General features: G+C 38.8%; 2 protein-coding genes across 2 annotated transcripts in view; both read left to right on the top strand.

Annotated features, from left to right (window-relative positions):
* The window catches only part of LOC104965421 (E3 ubiquitin-protein ligase HERC2-like), an 80,367-nt gene that overhangs the window by 21,841 nt on the left and 36,234 nt on the right, over nt 1-22,292 (top strand). The window lies entirely within an intron of this gene.
* LOC104965001 (V-type proton ATPase subunit d 1) lies at nt 17,735-19,103 on the top strand. Its single transcript, XM_010793940.1, has 2 exons — nt 17,735-17,931; nt 18,902-19,103. The coding sequence occupies exons 1-2, from the start codon at nt 17,805-17,807 to the stop codon at nt 19,075-19,077; spliced, it is 303 nt and encodes a 100-aa protein (XP_010792242.1). The 5' UTR covers nt 17,735-17,804; the 3' UTR covers nt 19,078-19,103.

Below are 22,292 nucleotides of genomic sequence, written 5' to 3'. Positions count from 1 at the left end.
GGGGGTGCTGACAAAAGTGGGGAGGGGGGCCGCTTAAAAAAAAAGAAGAAAAAAGGCGGTGCCCGGCCGCGTCTATCGTTTTTCCAACCCAGTTTAGATTTAACCACGCCCACTTCCGCATTACGCAAGGATCGACGTAGCTCTACGCGATAGCGTCATAGACCTTATCTTCGGCAGTCGCGTTAAAGCAGGATATTGAATAGTTGTTTTTTGTCTTTCCAAAGGATTTTTGTTGACTGAAAGTAAACGATCCTGTAATTCAAAGCCATATCGAAGAGTCCTGAGATTGTATTACTGGTGTTTTATCATCTATAAATAGCCTGTGGGTATCCTCAAATGTCATTTTCAGGACAAACAAAAAACGTTTTAAATATCTTATCAGAATAGCCTGTGTGTATCCTCAAATGTGTCGTTTTCAGGACAAAACAAAGACGTTTTAAATATCTTATCAGCCTGGTGTAAGTGGCAGAATATTGAATAATAACCTTGACTATTACTTTGTACTTCATTTATCTGACAGCATTATTATAATGATACTATTTTATTATATTACACACATTATTCATTAATATTATTAAATATATACTATACGTATACTAATATAATGTATAACACACACTTATAATGTACTACTACTCACACATGTATTTATTCAATTTTACGACACATTATGTATTCATTCATTTATACACACACACTCACATATAACACTTTATATTAATTACATTTGGCACACACACATATATATAGTATATATATAGTATATATGTATATATATATATATATATATATATATATAATGATATATATATTATATAAACAAAACAACACAATATAAAAAACAGTTGCAATAATAACACAATATGGTTTGAATCAATTTCTTTACCTTTTTGTTTTTGCTCCCATATTTCAATTAAATATGTTTTTCTACATCAATATTGGTGGGGGCCTCTTTTGCAAAGATAATCAATAACACCACCTGAAAGTTGTTTCATTTTTACATGGCAAAACGTTAATATTTTATTAATGTCAAATGTTATATATGTTGGTATTATATATAACAAGAATAGACATTTATAACACATATTATAAAGGTCTACCTTTAAATAAAATGTTATTATGGTTGTATTATACAACACAACAAAATAGACATTTATAACATATTATTATAAATGAGTCATATTTTTAAATAAATGTTACGTGTTGCTATGTATATAACCAAATAGACCATTTATAACACTATTATAAATGTCTACCTTTTAAATAAAATATTAAATAGATACGGTTTACATCCTAAACAGAAAGGTCAAAAACGTTAACATGTTACATGACAAACAAAAAAAGACACGAAAACATTTATAGTATATATTAGAGGACCGGGAAACTCGATTAAAAAAAATTAATCTAATTATATATACAAGCTTTGTTAATTAAATTAAACGCAATTAATCGCATTTTTTAATCACATATAAATATTTGAACCTGAGAAACAGTGAAGAAGCAATTCTATTTCAAATCATGGATTTTAGTATACCATTGAATAATGACTGAAATTCATAAGCTTCACGTAAGCTGAACAAACAACATTGTTTTATTTTTTTCTCAAGATGTACCTTAACCAAAGACCAACAGAAAAGTGCAATTTTTGCGCATAAAGGTGTAGAGCAATAGCATATTTAGGAATATAGGTCACATTTCAGAGATTCAGCGTAGCCTACTAGGCTAGGTAGACCTTTCTGTAGAACTATAACACTTTGTTTTTTTAAGTTATAACACAATACTTTTCAAGTACATTCAGCAGCACATTGCGGAAAACCCTGGACTATTTAGAACAACATCTCTCTATTAGCTACAGGAGGCGCATAACAGAGAGACTTTCATGGTTCTGAATGTACTTCAACAGTATTGATGTATAACAAAAAAACACTAATCAAGTGTTCAGTCTACAGAAACTCTCTCAATAACCTATAGGCTACTGAACTATCTAGAACTGTTCAATCATAAATAGTGCCGTTGCTTACCAACTAAACATAATGGCAAAATTGCACTCTACTGTGGTGTTACTGTACATCCCTTTAAAATTAAAATACAACGAATGTTCCATCGTTTTTGTTTGCATTGACCCTTCAAATCCAGCTCATTCTTCCATATAAATCCATGTGAATGAGACCAAATAAAAAAACTTGCTCTTGTTGCATACCTGTTCTCAGCGTCAAAATGTTTGATCATTCAATGTTCAAGAAATGCGATTATGGATTCTTGGTAAGTACAGAAGTCGTAACTAACGTTAGATCCACCGCTAAGCGGTTTTGGCAGGATTGAGGGTGATACTTGAGGCTTGATGTGCTGGCCGGTTGATACGCAAAATCCTTTTTGCATAATTTGCAAAGCACAACCGTGCTCTTATCGATGGTTCCATCCGGCCGTTTTTTATAATGTCTAAAAAATTCCATCGTCCACGGCCCACCAAAAGCGGTACTATCAGCTTGTGTACGTTCATTTGATAATGTTCCTGTGGTTTGTTGTATAGAGTTTGAAGTCATGAACGTTGTTGGCTAGTATACAGATCAACGGACCCCGGGACAAACTCATCAGTGAGAAACGTTCCGCGGGTGCAAAAATTAAGTGCGAAAAATGCGTTATATTTTAACGCTTGATTTTTCTGTTAAAGTTAAATTAATCTTAATGACCGCCCATCTTGAAAGTCCCTGCGCCTTAATATATAAATAAAAAAAGTATATATATATATAGGGCTAATATATAGGGCGTATATATACAGATGTTTGCTTAATTGTACCCTCTTATAATCCATCAGGGAATTAATATGTAAATTATTGAATTCTAACATTCCTCAGGCACTGGCATAAGTTGCGGATCCGGTTCAGTCAGTATTGACAAGAGAAGCACTTATCGTATACTTGTAATATTATTGTGACGCGTTTAAAAGGACGGTACTGTATGTGAAGAATATTCGCGTTGTAGATGTGCAGATTCGCGGTGTCCTGTGAGGGCAATGATTGTAAACCTATCTATATTGTGGCATGTGAGAGCGATTAACCGCCGCGTCGATGCTTGTAATGCAAGTGGGATCGTAAAACGTGGGTTGGGAAAAACATATGGATCTACTGGCCCGCCGGGCCCAGCTTCAGTGATATGAGCCGCATAAATGTTGTAAAGGCGAGACACGCAGGCAAAAACATCGTTTTCATGCGACTGGTAAATTGTGAGATTTGGCTATTGATGTCCATAAACATTGTTTTCTGTGCACATTCTTGGAAGGAAAAAGCGTTGACAAGAATACACATTTAAGGTGTGATGAATTTATTATTTCATTGATATTCNTTTTAGTCTGGATTTCAAAGTGTTAACAGTTGCAGCGGACCTGCAGGATTCAGGGAGTTTGTTCCAGATGGTCGGGCCATACAAACTAAACGCTGCTTGTCCATACAAGCAGCGTTTAGTTTGTATGGCCCGACCATCTGGAACAAACTCCCTGAATCCTGCAGGTCCGCTGCAACTGTTAACACTTTGAAATCCAGACTAAAAACGTATATTTTTGTCGCTGCATTTGAGTGAGTTGTTCATATTCACACTGCAGTATGGCTTTTATTCATGCATTTTATACCTGTTGTGTTTCTTTTATTATCTTTGCTTTTTAAATGCCTGTTTTTAAATGCCATTTTATAATGTGTTTCTATCGTATTTATTCTTAAATGTCTTTTATTTTATTTTGTAAAGCACATTGGGTTGCCTTGTGCTGAAAGGTGCTATAAATAAACTTGCCTTTGCAAAGCTCATATCAGAATCTTTTGAAAACGGTATTTTTTTTACGTGCACACATCCTTTTACAACCAACTTGACTCATCTTTTTAATACTATTCCATTTTGTATATGACATTGGTTTATTTTAGCTTTTTACTATTTTTCTAGTTGCCTATTTTCATTTAATTGCAGTCCTGACATTTATTTATTCTTGTTTCAATTTAAATGTCAAGCAATAACTTTTAACTCTGCTTTGTATTTTGCAGTGGTGTAAATTAACTAAATAGATTTACTCAAGTACTATACTTAAGTACTATTTTGAGGTACTTGAACTTTACTTGAGTATTTACATGTTTTGCTACTTTGTACTTCCACTCCACTACTATTTAGAGGTTAATTGTGTAGGCTACTTTTACTCCACTACATTTATTGAATACCTTTAGTTATTCTACAGATTTGGATTAATGATGTGATACATAGTCAACACTTAAATAAGACTTTAGCTACACCTGGAGTAAATTCACAAGATACCCTGCAGTATACAACGTTATTAAAACGGCACTTTATCAGCTTTGATAACACTTTAATGCATTAATAATTATAATCAAAATGTATCTGAAATGGGCCAATCTGCATAATAAGTACTTAAACTGTTGGTACTTTTGATGCCAATACTGTTGTACTATTACTTNCAGTGTGCATGTTTACACAACACACCAAACCGATACGGCCGAATATGTAGCATGACCTTGTCTTTATTTTTTTTTTCCCACGAATGGGGGGGGCGATAATACTATAATATATGGATATATATATATGTGTGTCACCCCGTTTTTCATCTAAATCAGGTCCGGCGTTAACACGTCTCAAAGGTGAATTTTTCTACTCTCTCCGGACAGTAAAAGGAGGATCCATATGGAGTTGATACTCTCCTGTTTTCCTTTAACTAGTGTACGCTCAGTGTACAGACGCCCTAAAAATTCTTCATTAAACCGTTTAATACCAGGAGCGCCCCGGCGCAACTTTTATTCATAAACCAGTGGATGTTGTTTGTCTCTAAGACGAGAGTGTCTGACATGTCCCCAAGGACGTCCAAAAGCGGTTGAGTTAAATTCTGAAAAATTCGTGGTGAACTTATCTAAATTCTGGATAAAGTGCCGTTCCTTCATACTTTCCTTTCAACGAATACTTTCTTCTTCAATGGGCAGGGTATTAATGAATTCATTTACATAAGTACAAGTTTATTCCTGCGTACTGATTTGTATTTGGAATGTCATGTCCTGACAACAACGCACAATTCTGTTGTTTTTTATTCACTGCCCCACCGGCACGACAAACACACACGAACTCACACACACGCGGCCGCAGCGCCCCCACCTACACAATCCCGACCACGTTAAATAGCAGTCAAAATTTAGCGTTAATCCTAACCGGACGTGTTAATGCTTTTGTATAGCTTTTTTGCTAATAAACGCAAACTGTCCAACACGCGCACGGCTGACTGTCGTGTAAACTCAGATTATTAAAATCAGATTTAACCACTAAATAGTATAGACCACACTATATACAAATCACGAACACCTGGACCCCCCTTCGACCGCACCCGGGAGGTCTCTCCAACTATCCAGAATCTACCCAAATAACGAAGAGAGGAGAGCAAGTATGAGAACGCCCATAAGCTAACATTCTCCCCACTCCGCGACATAAATTAATAAAAACATACCAAAAAGTCCAACTTAACTATGCAAGGTCTCGGGCCAGTTGGAGAGGGTTGGCAATTGTTGGGGCGGAGACAAGTTTAGTAATTAAACAAAATTTCACCGCTCCCGCGAGCCTTACCTGACCAGACTCCTCTCCTTCAGTTACGGGTAAGCCCATCCCCCGCGATACCCCACCTTCTTCTCCACTATACCCATTAATAACTGTTCGTATAGCAAAGCAAGCGGTTATGGGCTGACACAGTTCCTTCGGCGTTTGTGATTTAATCTACAGAAAGGTCCGCCTTTATGCCAACTTGCCTGTCACAGGGCGATAATTAAACAGTCCCCTCCTGAGCTTCTATGGAGTCAAAAGACTAAGAACGGCGAATCTACTTCGACCAACGATCCAATGATCGACCCACAGGAGGTTATCCCCCGACCCCGTTGTTCAATCACTAATGACAGGGTGGGGGGGGGGGCAACTAAATAAATTATGTTAACCAACGGCTTGACTTTCCGACCTAAATGGCACTGCACGATGCAAACGGGTCCCGGACCCTGTAAAAGAGGGGTTTTGTGGTAAACTGCGCGGCCTAGCCGCCAACGTTGTCTCTTCAAGGACAGGAGTTAGGCTAAGTAAAATTCGCCGCGAACGATTAGTATAAATTCCTGGAAAGAATACAAAAAAAAAAAACAAGTATAATCTGGAAAATCCGGGGAATCTTACTCTATATTTTACAGAAATCGGGGAGCCCTGGGACGACAGAAGAGGAGGAAATCTCCGGAGGAAGACACGGAAGGTGAACAATCATGACAGGTGGAGATCTACCGGGACAAGCATTGAGACGCGATAGTCGGATATTTCCTGTGGACAGTGTTCCGAGCTCCTCGTCCCAGCATGTGCGGTTTGAGTGAGCTACCGTCTCTGGTTGTCGGGGCTCGGGGGCAGCGGCGTGTGTCGTTTGTTTCTAAATCTATCTGGCGTGCGTCGCGCCACCCTCCCTCCACGACCTAGACGTTATCCATCCCCCGACCAACACTTCTTTTCACGTTTGACACTCGCTTAATAATCTTTTAACCTTCTCGTATGCTTCCCTGGCCCCCTCCTTCGCAGGGAGAGCTGGACCCCGAGGTACGTTCTAGAGTGGGCACCCCCGCAGTTTTACTGTGTTGTCTTGCCACTCGTTTTAAGGGTCGTCCTCCGCTGCTAGCCCCCCCCCTCCGGTCAGTCACTGGACGGTCTCGCTCCGACCGCCGCCCTGCTTCCTCCACACTTGTGTCTTGCGGGATGGTAGGCAATTTGGTGTTGGATGGCGGCGGTCCTGAGTTAGGACGTCACGGTCTGCACAAAGGGGGCACGATTTCGGTCATTACCAGTCCCGGGCAGACTTCAATAGAATCTCTCTCGAAATCTACTAGGTCTTGTTTCGCTAACCTGTATGTATACACGCGAGTAGCATACGCCAGAGAGAGAGTGCAGTGTCGTAGTGATACATACGGTGTAGATGTCTATATGTGACTGAGGACGTAGACTACGGGGGTACTCGCATCAGAGATTTCTGAGACTCGGAATATGTAAGAGGGCTGATCTTCAGTCGAAGTCTGCACGGGGGACGATTGTCGGATGGAATGGTGAAGTATCGTGCACAGTGTCCCGAGGCAAGGACTTCCCAAGTTACGCCAACGTAATGGTCGCTAAGCCATCTCGTCTCTGGTGGCTAAATACGGATCTTAGGTGCGTTCTGATCTGTCTGCTGTCCTGGCTACACACGAGACATACGAGGAGGCATAACCGTACTAGCCTACTTTAGGCTTTATCTTGAAAAACCATCTTTTTTGAGTCTTGATCTGCACACAAACCTCCTCTGCTTCTTACGACTCAAACGTAGGTTTTTGTGGTATTGATGACACTTTGTACCCCCACTTTGGTAGTACGAAACCCCGACAAAAGACGTTCCCTGGTCCTGCTGACTAAGGCACATTTTCCTTTCGTTACTTACCCCGGTACATAGGCACTCTAAAACTCCACTGTTGGAGAAAGGTAGTCGTTCCGTAACTTCTACTATTGCACCCGACCCAGAAAGTCCGGTACTGTGTACTAGGGTTTGGTGTGGCCGGGCCCGTTGCTTCCTCACCGAAGCCTTCTTCGTAAAGTTCCAGGACCTCACCGGATCGGTCAGAGGTCTAGAGTTGGGTATCTTTAGAAACTCTCCTCAACTTCAGACACCAACGGGTCGCTGTCGGGTTTTGTAGTGAAGAGATCTCCTCTAGACGTACCTCCTTACCCGTTCTTATGGTCGTTGCCACCACACTTTTGGAACACTTCTAATCTCTTTTTGCAAACTAGAGACGTTACTGGTTGTTTTCCCATAATTGTTTGCATAACTCTACTTGAAAACAATAACTGGTTTAGAAATAAAAGGTGGTATTAAACGTTTATTTCAGTCTGTCACTAAAAGACCTTAAAAAAAAAGAGTAAAAACAGAGAGTAATCAACTCCATAATGGATCATAATGGTATCCTACTTTTACTGTCCGGAGAGTAGAAAAATTCACCACTCTTGAACTGTTAACCACCAGGCGGATTTTATGAAAAAACGGGGATGACACTATATTATATATATATCATATATATATATATATATATCATATCATATATATATAAAAATAAAAAAAATTGTAATTTTGCCGGACTATGCTTCCAGTCGTCCAGGTCTCTTCGCTGTCGTTGTTTTCAATAAAGTATGAGGTTTCGGTAGTGTCGGATTGTTCGAAGAGAATATATTGATTATAGTCGACAGTTACTGTGAGAGAGATACTGAAAAAGTATGTGTGTGTGATGAAAACATATATCATAAGGGTCACATTAACTATTCGGAAGAGACTATATCTGACGAGAAACCTCTTCCATAATTCAGTTGAAGGGACTACACTACTCAAATCTAGTACTAATTGGACACTATCAGGTTTGGAGTACGAGTTTTCTTTGACAGGACGGTCAAAAATACAGCGGGCGCTCAACACGGCCGTGGAGAGCCTTGTCCGTTCGAACATAAGGACTCCTGAATACGTTCCCAAGTACACTATAATCGGACTGGTCCTACATATACATTATGTGAAATTGTCTCCTTGTGTGAAAAATTGTGTTTTGAGGTTTAGGTTGGTATTGTTATTGTAAATTTCTTTGTATTGTTAGCTAAGTTAGTCGAGCACCTCAATAGGATGTGGCCATATGTGGATCCCCTGTGTGACAATATATGGGATGTGTAAATGATGAGAGTGAGAATTAATTGTTATTACCGACGTGTCTTGTTATTGTCTGCGTGGTAACTACAACTCTTCTTAGCAAGTACTTGAGGTTAGCTGAATTACTATAAGGTGCATAATTGAGCGTGGGATAAGTTATCGACGGTTCATAGAGTTGCGAGTACTCGGTTTAGTTGAGATAATGTATCTAGATATACAGATACTCCAATACAAAATCGTGGACAATCTACTTTTTTATTGTGTTCTTAGTGATTGTTTCATTAATCAACTAGAGGAGTGTTTATTTTTTGTATCGGATAATATAATATGATAGATTATATATTATATGGGAGTTGGGTAGAATCTGTGTTTCGTTTTGTGGCGCCAGCACGTTGGGGACTTTTGGCCTTACACAGTTTTAGTGGAGAAATTACAATGTATTACTAGTAGGGTGTTTTCTCTCAATTTAGATTGTTGGTGTTTTGGATGATTTTAATTTAGGGTTGAAGAATGAGTCTATAATTCAGTGGGACGTTTTTGAGTGAAATTCAGTACTAGGATTAGATGATTTGGTTTCCCGTTAGTTGTTGGGGTTTATTGTAGTGGAAGTGAAGTTGGAGTTCGAGTGGTACGTTGTAGTTAGACAGTAGACGTTACCTCTTTTGACTAGTTTGTGGTTTGTTTTTTTTTATTACTGATCAGTGAGCATCGCCTACTCTGACTCAAACGAGACCAGGCTTCTGTGTAAAACTGAGTAGATTTATTACATTTTTTAGAGAAGGGAGGAGTGAATGAATTATTTTAGTTATAGTTTTGTAAATGTTTGGTAAGAGTTGATAAGCGACGCCGGGTGTTAGGAGTGTGATACCGCCGTCGAATTATTGGTCTTCGTCGACTGTATTGTGTGAGAGGCGTGTTTGTGTGAGTATTTGATTGTGTATTTGTATCTAACAAGGTATCAGTGTCTGTATGATTTGTGTATAGTATTTCTTAATCGTTGGTATACCGCCACCTCGTATGCGTGTCAGATTTACTACTTTAAAGTGTCTTGTCTGAGGCATTCATGTGAGGTCTTTCTTTTTGGTAAGTCACTTGACTCTTTTTTTTGTATTATTTTTATTCTAAATTTTATATTTTAGTAGACAGTCATAGGCGTCGGAAACTATATCTTTTGTATTTAAGACTTAAGACATTGTGTTTTTCTATCTAGGTGAATTTATTTTTTTCTTTGAATGTAGGTGATGTTTTTATTTTGTCAAATATGGAATCTTTATTATGTGTATTTTTACGTTGGTTTCTTTTTTCGTCACATATTTCAGTAAGTCTATATATGTATTATATTTAGTGTTATAAAAATGTGTGAGTGGTGTGTGTGTGTGTTGTGTGTGTGTGTGTGTGTGTGTGGTGTGTGTGTGTGTGTGTGTGAGAGATTAACGATGTAGTATAAGTAGAGTGTTCTAACGTCTCTGTCTGAAAAAGAGTGTTTTAGTATACCTAAGTGGTGGAAGAGACTTAAGAAATAAATAGTAATGTGACTTGTTGTAGAAAATTGTATTTTTTGTGTATAGGTGAATTTGTTTTGAGGTAGGTTGTGATTTGTTCTTTGTTTTTTTTTGTTTTTATCTTCTATTTATCGTCCTTGTTTGGCGCGGTAGTTCCGCGAGAAGGCGCACGGCTTTGAGTATGGACTGAGGAGTTTCGGGAGTAATTCTCTATGGCAAGTCCATGAGTCTTTGCATTCGTCTTTCGTTGCTGTCCTATATGCGCAAGTCAGTGAGTGTTGTCCGTCTTATAGTTATTTCTTTAAATCTGCTCTGTTCGAACACTGAGCTAGGACAGCTCTGTATCTGTTTTGATAGACTCATCGTTTGTTGTGCCAATAGGTGTTCTTGTTTCTAAGAGTATTCTCGGAGTATATGTTTTATGCTTTTGCGTTTATAAGTTAAGATCTTTTTTTAATTCATTAGAAAATAAGTAGAAGTAAATGTAGATAATTATATTCTGAAAATTGTATTTGATGGGCAAAACCTTTTTATTAATATGAATAAATTGCAAAACAAACATTCTGGGTATTTATTTTACAAATGATGATCAACAAATATACAGTGTGACATTTTATAACTGATTATCAACTTGTTGTCATGTGGGCAAAACTTGTGTTTCTAAAAAAATACAAAACTATTTTGGCATTTTTGTCCTTCATCAGCTGGATATTGATTTATATTCGCAATAAGCCAAAAATAAAACAATAATTGTCATTGTGAGCACTGTGGTGCTTTTACACTCATTTTCCTCCTCCGCTTCCTCCCTTCAGGTGAAGCTGAACAAACTGGCTTTTCTCAACCAGTTCCACTTCAGCGTCTTCTACGCCTACGTCAAGCTGAAGGAGCAGGAGTGCAGGAACATCGTGTGGATCGCCGAGTGCATCGCCCAGCGGCACCGCACCAAGATCGACAACTACATTCCTATCTTTTGAGCCTTCTCTTCCTCCTCCCTTTTTCCTTCTTCCTTTCATTTCATCCAGTCGTACGTCTTGAACATTGTCTCGCAGTCTCACCTGGTTGTTAAGGATTCTGACGCTCTGATGTTAAAGGTTCTGCATTCTTGACTCGCAGGTGTTAATTGATTCCAGGCATCCGAATTTCCTGTTGTTGCGGGAGTTCTAGCAAAGGCTCACAAAGTTAAACGCATAATCAACCTAAATATAGAGCTGAAAAATAACCAGAATCAGCTCGGCCCATCAGAGAGGGTTGTTGGTATTATCAGCTCAGTAGATAAAGGATGCAACTCATTTGCAACTCAAAACATTTTCCAAGATTGTCTTAACTTTCTGGCGCCTAGTGTGTTGTTTTAAGCGGCACACTCTCCACATCAGCTCGCAAAATACACTAGAAGAAGAATTTGCAATCTACTAAGTCCACAAAACAAACCTCCAGCCACAGGACAGAAACGCCTTGGTTTTATTTGAACTCCCAGCACAACAAACACCAACCATCTTTTTGAGATCGTGTTAATATCCAGACATACAGTATGAAGCACTTAAAGGTGCAGTGTAATTTTTATTGTGGATTGACCTTAGGAAATCAGTAAAAGGACAAAGTTAGGGTTTTAAAGGGTTCAGAACTCTAACATGTCATCAAAACATTCCTTTTCATAGCGTCAGTGTCCACCAGGTTCTGTCCAACCTGTATTTATTTCTGTTTTAGTGCTAGGTTTTGTCAGCATGTCTGATCATTACTGTGGTTTCCTCCCCAAAAAAGGTGAAGTGTGTGAGCCCCCCGCCCCCTTCCTAATTAGCTGTCTTAACTAGATTGTTGTTAGATATAAAAAATACAGCAGCCGAACAGGAGCTTCCATCTCTCGCCGTCCCTTTTCCTGTTTGAGTTTCTCTGTAAATGAACTGGAATGAGGCAAATCTTGAGAGTATATGAAAGACTTAATGTTAAAGCTATACAAAGATATATAGATATTTAAAGATGAATATATGATTTCGTTTTTTTCATGCTGTAAAAATTGATCTGTTTCTGTTTCTTACTTGTGAATGTGTACTGTAAATGTGATAACAAAATAAATAGACAAAACTGCACTAATGCCCCAAGAAATGAATAAAATACACATGGGTTGTAAATATTTTCACTATATATACAGATGTAGGAAAGAAAGCAATGTCATCAGAAGAAGTAGGAAAGGGTTATATTCATACATTTGCGTACACTATATAAGACGTGTGTAATTTAAGAGTTGGGTATTGTAACTGTTAAAAATAACTAAGTAATACAAAAAAAAAGTAATGTGTATTCTTTACTGCAGATGAGAGCCAGCAGAATGCTGTGTTTGATGGGATGTAAACAGCTCTATGATTAATAGAACATGCTGAGATGCAGATGTTGAGCAGATTCACTGTTTATCATCTTAGTTAAGCATGTTGGCATGGCAACATCTGCTAGTTGAACTACGTTCCCTAGACCACCACCACACATGGCCAACAAAAATACAAAACCATATAACCCTAGATTTGAAGGTTCCCGATCACACAAGAAAACAGAACCTGAGTAAAATCCTAAATGAAAGCTAGTCAGAGCTGCTTCAGTTATCATAGAGCTCTTCCGTAGCAGTTTCTTTGCAATAAAGTGTCTGAGAGTGCTCTCTCTGAACTTTAATGTCACAACAATTTAACTTGTTTTATGTTTTTTGAGTAAATCAATATTTACAAATGGACCTTACTTTCCAGCTGTTCCCGTGTTTTCAACAGCCTCTATCAGTCTTCCTCAATAGAGGAAGTTGGTTTAGTTGTCTTGGAGGTGGCATCACCTGAAATCAATCTGGAACATTATCCACAACAAGGATCTATTTATTAATCAGAGTCAATTTAGTTTAAGAATCCTCTTTACAATCTTATACTTTTTATTATATGTAACCTATGAAACTTTTTCATATTTATTAATTGCAAATAGCTTTAGCCTCAGATATCTCCCTGATGATAGAATAAGCTTCAGCACAGGCCGAACTCTTCAGGTCTGATTGGGTCCAATCAGGCTGCTGAGTTCCAGCTGTTGTATCAGCAGCCTGTCAGTAAAGCGGGGACTCTTATCAGAGAGATTCTGAACTGAACGCAGAAGCCCATGAAAGGCATCAAACCATGACCTTACAGCTTAAAACCAAAGCCCGACTCTTCGACCTGCACTGCTCTGTTGGCCTGACGGACTGGGACATGGACAAGGAGCTGAAACTGGCCACAACCACGGATCAGTTATACCACGGTGACTGATTTCCTTAGCTTCCCTGTGGGTGGAAATGTTGCAAATGAATCCAAACAGCACAGTAAACCGCTGAGGAGGATTGTTCATACTTAAAACTGATTATGAGATGGCGTGCAAGATGTGCAGATTGTCAGTAAGCATATTTTTGTGTGTCAATTTGTTAATCTATCACTGATGACAGATGACAAACTGAATGATCAACATGTGGTCCAGAGGCCTTCTTCAAGAGCCTCGAGAAGAAAAGACGAATTCATTTGGTACGATAAAACATCAGGTAAGCTCAGAGAAAAACATTTTAGTTTCTTTTATGAATGTCTATAGATTCATCTGCCGATTAAACAGCTGACTATCTGCTTTATGCAGGATTTACTTTAAAAGCTTTTTACTTTTGTTGTATTCCTTTTTAGCACATTTGACTGATATTCTATGGTATTAAAATTATCCTTTGGTAATGGGTCACGGTTTCTCACTGTAATGCGTTGTTAGTAGGCTATACTGTACCAGTGGGTTAGAGGGGATGTTTTTTGTGGGAAGTATGCTTTTTTGTTAAGCCTTAGCTAAGAAAATTAACGTCCGTCTGTAAAGACTGTGTTAAAGAACTACTTGTCAAGGAAAGAGAGTAGGTTTGTGTGTATATATGTATATATTTCCCAAAAAGTCAAAAACGTCTTAATAAGACATTTGTTAAACAGATTTCCTCCCTGACAAATCATTACTTCCTGATATTCTGAAACATGTTGATTTCACATGCAGTGTTTCTACTCCCTTTCTCATACTTTTTAGCTTATTTTCCTCTGTTTTCCTGATGAAAATAGTACCAGTTGGACCAATTGAAAATGGATGTTACTTTTTCTTTTAAAAAAAAAAGCAAATACTTTCACTGTATTTTTAAACTGTATTTGATTGTTCTATCCTTCAGACACCTTTGTGAAGCCAAACCTGTGGCTGCTGGTGAATCCCAATATTGCCAGCCCTATCCAGTACGGAGAAAATTCAGCAGATCTGCAGACTCCCTGTGAACCCGCTGATGAAATCCAAAAACCACCACGGAACCCAGCAGGGACTCAACGTCAACTCGGCACAGAGCTCCACACGTGTGCCCCCCATGGAGCTCCTCTCAAGCATGAGATGCTGCACTCCACTGACTACATGGTATAGTATTCAGTACAGACATCACAAATCAAATCCCATCACATGTGTGGAGGCATGGGTAGTTTGCTCTCAACAGTCACAGTTAATATTGTGCAACCAATCTTACATTTTAAACTTGTTTTGCAAGGTGAATTAATTTATTTGTTGTAAAAGCTCCAAATAAAGATCACATATTAATTAATATAAGGTGTAAATGGTGAAATCACTGCCCTGATTTTTTTTTTTATCCTGGAGCATACCACAAATACTAATAAAGCATTCATTCAGATAATTTGACAGTGTGTTATGAATCATAACACCATCTTTTGACCACTAGATCAAGAATGAAGATGTCTCCTGTGCACCAGCCAAGAACAGACGCAAGGGAAGAACCCCGAAGACCAGGGTGAGAACACTGGACTTGGACATTATCCATATTCCTCTAGTGGGGTACAGAGAGCTCTAGGAACTCCTCCCTTTTTTTTCTTAATTATTAAACCCCCTTAAAATCTATTTTCTCAATAATCATCTTAATATGACTGATTGGTTTTACACATTTCATATATGTGACTTGTTACACCTGTTCACTTTTCCATAGCTTGAAATTGTCTGGACACTGTTTGAAAAAGGTTGACATTTGAAGGGCTTAAAATATCCTTGAGGAATACATATTTTCCTTAAGATCTGTAAGGTTGGCGTTGCACAAGTTTGTTTCCCCGGTTTCTGAAATGTGTCATTCATGTGCACCGTCAGAAGGATTCATGGGCTTTTAAATTAGTGTTCTACTTGCCTCCAGGACAGCAGGACCCTGAAGCCAGGATGCTGGCCTCGTCCACCTGTGAACTACTGCATCCTCATCGCATTGGCGCTCAAGAGCAGCCATACTGGGAGCCTCAAAGTCCAGCAGATTTACAACTTCACCAGGTCAGAACTTGATAGTTTGGTAAAACACACACACTAGGTTCATATAAAGATTTGTAGTCTAGTCCCATTATACAACACACTCTCACTCCATGATCGTCCAGGAGCTACGTTTGGTGAGGGTCCCGTGGCGTGCAGTTGTGATGCTCCTAGGCTCCTTCAGCTTCATAAAAGGACCCAAATAGCTTTCAACTGATTGCAATCAATCAATCAATCAATCAATNNNCATAACGCGTAGTTTGTCATGGTGTCAAATCTCATGAATAATACGTCTACCGGGCATAAAGTCCTAATGTAAACTAACATAACAACAAATTAATAATTAACGATAATTTCACAAGAATTATTGACTATATTCACGGGCAAACAAATTATTGCCACAAATATGACGACTCCCGTTAGATAGAACGGACATATAAAATTGAGGTACAAACACAACCATTACGTTTCAGAGACATAACATTCACAACTGATACAAAATAGTGACTAGTAATTAGGTTTATCAGACGACCTAACTAAATAAATTTCCATAAGATTATAATTACGAACTCACGCCATCATTTACATCTAGGATATATAAAAAATTAGAATTTACATCCACAACGAAAGAAACCACTACATGTTAGATACGGTTTTGTACATATCATAACATGAGTTCATTATCAAGTAGTCACCAGGAGCTTGAAGTATTACTCATAGGACAATACAAATATCAGACAACTCATTATATCGTCATAAATCATTAAAATGCCTGGTGACGGTTTTATGTTTCGACCATACAATTACAAATAACGGAACATGTAAATAACTTTAGATTCCTTAACACTCCCTAATTACACAATTCTGGACAGTAATAAATTTACTTTATTCATCCGTTGATGCATTTTATTCATCATTTTATCAGATATTTAAAATTTAGGTAATAACATATTGTATATAACCCTTTATCATAATTTTTCTCACAACAAGATATCCCACCAAGACATATTTCCTACACACCGTAGCCATTTTCTTCTATGGCAAAAGCTTATTCTAATGCCCTATACTCGACAGTTACGTTATCAAATAAATTCGTGGAAAGTCGGTATTCCTTGGGTTCACGGAAGATGTACTATTATTATATTTTACCTAAAATTTCCTATAATTTACCATGACTATCTATTGGATAGATAATAATATTTACCAGTAAATTTTTGTCCCGTAAATTTTTACGTTTCTATTATTTATTCTTATGTGTTGCCATTAATTTACGTACTTAATTTTTAGTAACTGACGTCACACTTATACTATTGATAATGAGTGAGATATACGAGTCATTCTGGTTTAAATTATATGCTAAAAAAATACACGAACCAAAGTTTCAAACCAATATTCGTCAACGTAACGCCTGGACGTCTAAATACCAAGTACCTCACCAAAAAAAACAAGGTCAATAATCCAACCACAGGTATAGAGATGCTATTTTCCCGCAACGAACAGTACAAACATCAGACTGAGACAATTGTCTCTACAGTCTGTGGCAGGGTCTTCTGGACTCTGAGGACCTTCCGTATGAGCCGCTAGAATTATAATTAAACAGGATTTTGGTAAAGTAGACACATTATTGGTCTTTATCCTGCCATTTAGTTAATAACCATATGACCTTCGGATAAACATACACATTTCAGAAGTCTTTGCCACTGATAATAATCTAGGAAAATCCAGAGATATCTGAAGTCCTCTCGATTCCCCAGGATCGATCATGCCCCGGTCAAATGGAAACCAAAACTAGTCTGTCCTTGGGTTAACTTATTTTTGTCAATTTTGTATTGTTTAGTAAATGATTCAAATTAGTATATGTCTAGTGTAATTCTATGAAACCAATTTATTTTGTGCAGGACAGGACCTGGTCCGTGTGGTTAACGCTAGAGTAAAAAGTCAGCCTACAAAAGAACATAACAACGAGGAGACAATAAAACTTGTTAATGTAGTGTTTAACTTTGATCTGCGAGTATTAATATTACTTGAGTAACATTTTGATTGCAGGACTTTTACTTGTTACAGAGTAGTCCCACGCTCTGGTACTTCTTATTTTACTCAGAGTACTTCTCTGTTGTTTTGGCAATAGGAACTGAAGTGGTTGAAATGCTAAATGCAAACTGTGCAATGCTCCATAGAAACGCGCGCACACACACATGCACAAGTATTTGGAAAGTCAGGTGACGGTCACATGGTGCAGTCAGCTGACGCTAACGCTAACAAGCCGACTGACGGTTCTCCAGAGACGGATCTGACGGTCAGACAGGATGCCTTTCTCCGAGCTCTATTTTAACGTTGATAATGGCTACCTGGAGGGGCTGGTCAGAGGATTCAAAGCTGGAATACTGTCCCAGGGGGATTATTTGAACCTCGTTCAGTGTGAGACCCTGGAAGGTGAGTTAAACAATGGCTAGTAACACGAGCAATAGCTAGTCATACGGGGCTCATTCAAGCTAAAGCTAGCTGTCAGTCTTGAAGCTAGTTAGCTCGATTTACATCAACGATCGTGTTGCATTAAAACGCAATATTCAACTCTCTACTTGGCAGCAGTCAGTAAGCACCACGTCGACAATTTGCAAATATTTGTTAAAACCGTTGTCGAAATGTGTTTTTTAAAAGCTTACTATCCTCTAAATCCCAGCTAGCTAGGGAGCTAACGCTATGCTAACAAAAGCTAAGCTGATACAGCCAAGTGTTTTTTCTTATATTGTTCAATCACGGATTTATTGAGAGGAAGTGAAATAACAATAGGAAGATGTTTTTACCCCGTGATGTCACATACGACACCGTATAACTACAGTGTCGAACAGATGGCATATTTTATAATCATTAGATGGCTGTATTACTCTGACACTCCCGCAGTTTATTATGGTCATTAACGCATACAGTCACTGCTTGTGAACGTTTTCTGGTCAACATCAATATGACTGAGATTGTAATGTTATAGTTAAATAGAAAGGAAGTGTTGCAGCACCAAAATAATAAAGTAAAACATAATATAAGGTTAAATGTATTGGTATAGTATCATAAAAACATCATACTGCATCTGAGTACATGATTTAACATGTCATATATTACAGTATCAATGACATTATAATTCTAAATACAAAGATATCATCTTAACTCTGATGGGTTGTACAAGTCTATGTCAACACTAAAATTGCAATGTTAAGTGTACATGATGTGTATAAAATTAGCTAAAACATGCACGCATAGTGGAATGGTTCTGCTGAGGTTTTAGATAAATATGATAATTTCACGCTACGTTGCGCATCTTGCATCTTAATTTAAGGTTTATTTCACACTTACTAAAATCTATAAGGATAAAGTTAATTGTCCTAATCTGCTTGTGTCTCCCTTGCAGATCTGAAGCTCCACCTGCAGAGCACAGACTATGGCAGCTTCCTGGCAAACGAGGCGTCTCCGCTCACCGTGTCCGTTATCGATGACAAGCTGAAGGAGAAGATGGTGGTGGAGTTTCGCCACATGAGGAATCAGTCTTACGAGCCTCTGGCTAGCTTCATGGACTTCATCACGTAAGCAAAAAAAAAGCTGTTGTGTTGAAATAATTTCCAACTTCCTGAACTGTAACCTTTTCTGTAAAATCTTTCTTTTGTGAATTTAACACTTGTGAAATACTGAAAAAAGCAGGGGAGCAACTAAAGCAAATAACATCAAACATCACATCAGTATAAAATCAATGATAATTATAATATTAAAACAAACACATTCGATAACATAATCACATTTTTCACACACTAAAATAATAGTGTCAGGGTTAATGTTATTCATCATAGTTTTTTGGCAAGAATTTAAGACACAGATCTAGCTAACTCTGTCAGCTATTAATTTGATCATGCTTTAGATTCCCTTTCTCAGCAGGTTGATTTAATCGAGCACTTAAAAGTAGGGTAGGTAAGAATGGAGAAACCAGCTCGAGTGCGCTAGAATTTGAAAGTACACTACCAAAACAAATCTGCTCCTTCCTTCAGACTTCCTTACAGAGTCCCTCCTCCAACACACACGAACGCACACAAGACCAATGAGGGCACGAGATAAGTTTGTGCCATCCAATGATCTGCCCCGGGCCGAGGCAGATAATTGGACTTGCTTTTACAGCGCCACAGCTTCCACAGATGAAATATTTGTATATATTTATTGTCAAAGCATTTAATTTATTCATTCCTATTGGAATGTTAAGAGCATTCCATGGAATATAACAAAAAGAGTTTCTGACGTGAATTACCTACCCTACCTTTTAATGTTTTGGAATATAGTTTTAATAGCTTAAAACCTGCTCAAGGGTATATACCAGGGGTATTCAACTAAAATTCAACGAGGTCCAGTTAGAGAAAATCTGCCCATGCAAAGGTCCGGAGCTTCAAAATGTCTAACTTGCTTTATGAATTAGTGTGATATATATTGAAGTAGCCTGCAGCATTATCAACGTCTGCATGTAATCAACAACTGACTGCCAATCAAATAAAGAAAGTACAATTCAAAAACAACTATTTATTGTCAATTAACATTGAACTATACAGATATACAGTACATACTGTGGATATGTGTAATGTTCCTCTCGGGCTGCATTTAAAAATAAAATAGAGAAAATAAATAAAATAGCTTTTGAAAATGTGTGCATCTTAAAAGTGTTTAATTTTAGATAAATAAAATAAAGTGTAGCAGCAGCTTGAGTTTCTCTGTTTCTTTGTTAACCGTTTCACATCATGACTTAACTGTTTCAGACGATTATAGAACAATATCAGTCTTTACACATCATAACAATTGAACAGTTTTAAAGTTTCTCTTTCTTTCCCTCTTATATTGCAGTCCCTCACTCAATTTTTTTTAATTCAGTGCGAGAATTGAGCTTGAGCTTGTTGTGCCAGGAGTTTGTAAATCTGGGCTGAAATGGTGTCAAGGCCGTTCTCATACACATGCAGGCAGACACGGCGGCAAACATACGTCTCTGGGTGGGCATTTGATTTACCAGGGCGGGCCCACCCCGAAATATTATATTTATATAAATATAAATGATAATAGCCAAACTAACCCAGCAAGAGTAAACTGACAGGCTGCTGTGCCGCATCTCACTCAAAAACCCACACGACTCAACCCAGCAAAAAACCAGTCTCGCGCGCAGCCTTTCATTCAGAATTTAATATCAAAATAAAAAAATGATATTAGACTAATAATTCAACATAGTTTAAAACAAAAATAAATATTAGGACAGAGCCCTCCAAATAACAACCATAAACATAGCTATAACGTCAAGGACCTTGCCTTTCGTCGACCTTTCCGTTCTTTTTATCATGTAAATTTTGGTGTTGTCGGTTCCCTCTAACAAAGAGGAAATCGAAAACCCGGTGAAAACCGTGGGTAGAACGAACAAAAGAAGACGATTGGGTAGGATGGTAAAGTCCAAAAAAGGTGGTGAAAAGTAATTAGAAATTTTACCCGCCAAAATAAATCACCCGCCAAAATGTTTGGGCTCCCCCCGCACAGGGGTTGGTCCACCGGCAGACATCTGCCGAGGCCCGCCGCAGACCCGCTAACACTGGCCGGAGTTTAGAAACCGAGCTCTCGAAGCGGGGTCCCCTTACCGGGGTGAAAGCCCCGTGGTCGGGTTCTCCCCCCTACCCCCCCCGGGGCGACCAAACCCTCCCCACCCGGGCACTAGTCCGTCCTACTGCAAAAGGTAGTATATTCGAGCATTTGGACCTTTCTGGGTCATCCCCCGCCCACCCCCCAACCAGTAACCCTGTCTCCTTTCAGAATTTTTCAATAACCAAAAGAAATTGAAGAATAGTGCCACCAATTGGGAAGAACCCTGGCTTTGATTACCGGGGGGGATTTGGAAGCCAAAAAAAAGTTTTTACTACATATTTAATGGGTCCCCAAAAGCCGTTTGGTCCCCGTTTCTTTTGGGCGCCAAGGCCTAGGGGCCTTGGGGCTGGGGGGTTATGGCTCAAGGCTTTTGGATATTAAGTTTATGTGTTAATTATTCCCCCTAAAAGTTAAAAAAACCTGGCCCCCAGGCTAAGAAAAATGTTGGGCGGCCTGGTCCCCCCGCTTTTTCTCCCTGCCTAACTCAACTCGCCCTATCGGGTTCCCTCTCCCGTCTTTGTTGTGGTCCTCTTCCTCGCTTGCTCTGCTCACTCGCTCATGTCCCCCCTCCCTTTGTGGCTGTGTCCTCTCTCTTCTCTGCCTCACTCTGCTTGTGTCGTCTCTCTTCTCTCGTCTTCTCTCGCTCCTCTATCTTCTCTTCTCTTATGTCTTCGCTCATGGTCCCTGCCCTCTCTTACCTCTGCTCTACTCACCTCTTGTCCGGCACATATCGCCCGTCTGTCGCCTTCCTGTTTATTTCACCTATTCACTCTTCTTCGTCTCCGAAAATTGGGGCTCACCTGAGTAAGTACAAGTAGGACGGGTGACCCTCCGTGTCTTGGGCACACACAGAGTAAGTCTCTGGCACCGCAAGTAATTTTCACGGTTTTGTGGTGATATTCTGTTTTGTGTTCACACAACTGGTTTGTAAGGGAGAGTTCAGTCTTGACTCCAGTGTTTTTTATTCGTCAGAGTCTCGGGTTATACTAGTCAGGTGGTCCTAGTTTTAATTTTATTTATAGCAAGGTCGCGTCCGATTGGCTCCGATTGGTTACTCGTGGACGTACGTCTGGGCCGCAGTACCCGCCCGGGCGGGTAGGTCCTAAACCCGGGCGTCAAAATTAGTCCCGACTTATGTTGTAAAATTA

The sequence above is a fragment of the Notothenia coriiceps genome, unplaced genomic scaffold (assembly GCF_000735185.1).
Source record: "Notothenia coriiceps isolate Sejong01 unplaced genomic scaffold, NC01 NC01_scaffold00037244, whole genome shotgun sequence".
In the NCBI taxonomy this organism is placed as follows: Eukaryota; Metazoa; Chordata; class Actinopteri; order Perciformes; family Nototheniidae; genus Notothenia; species Notothenia coriiceps.
This window is presented reverse-complemented; position numbering and strand designations above follow the sequence as displayed.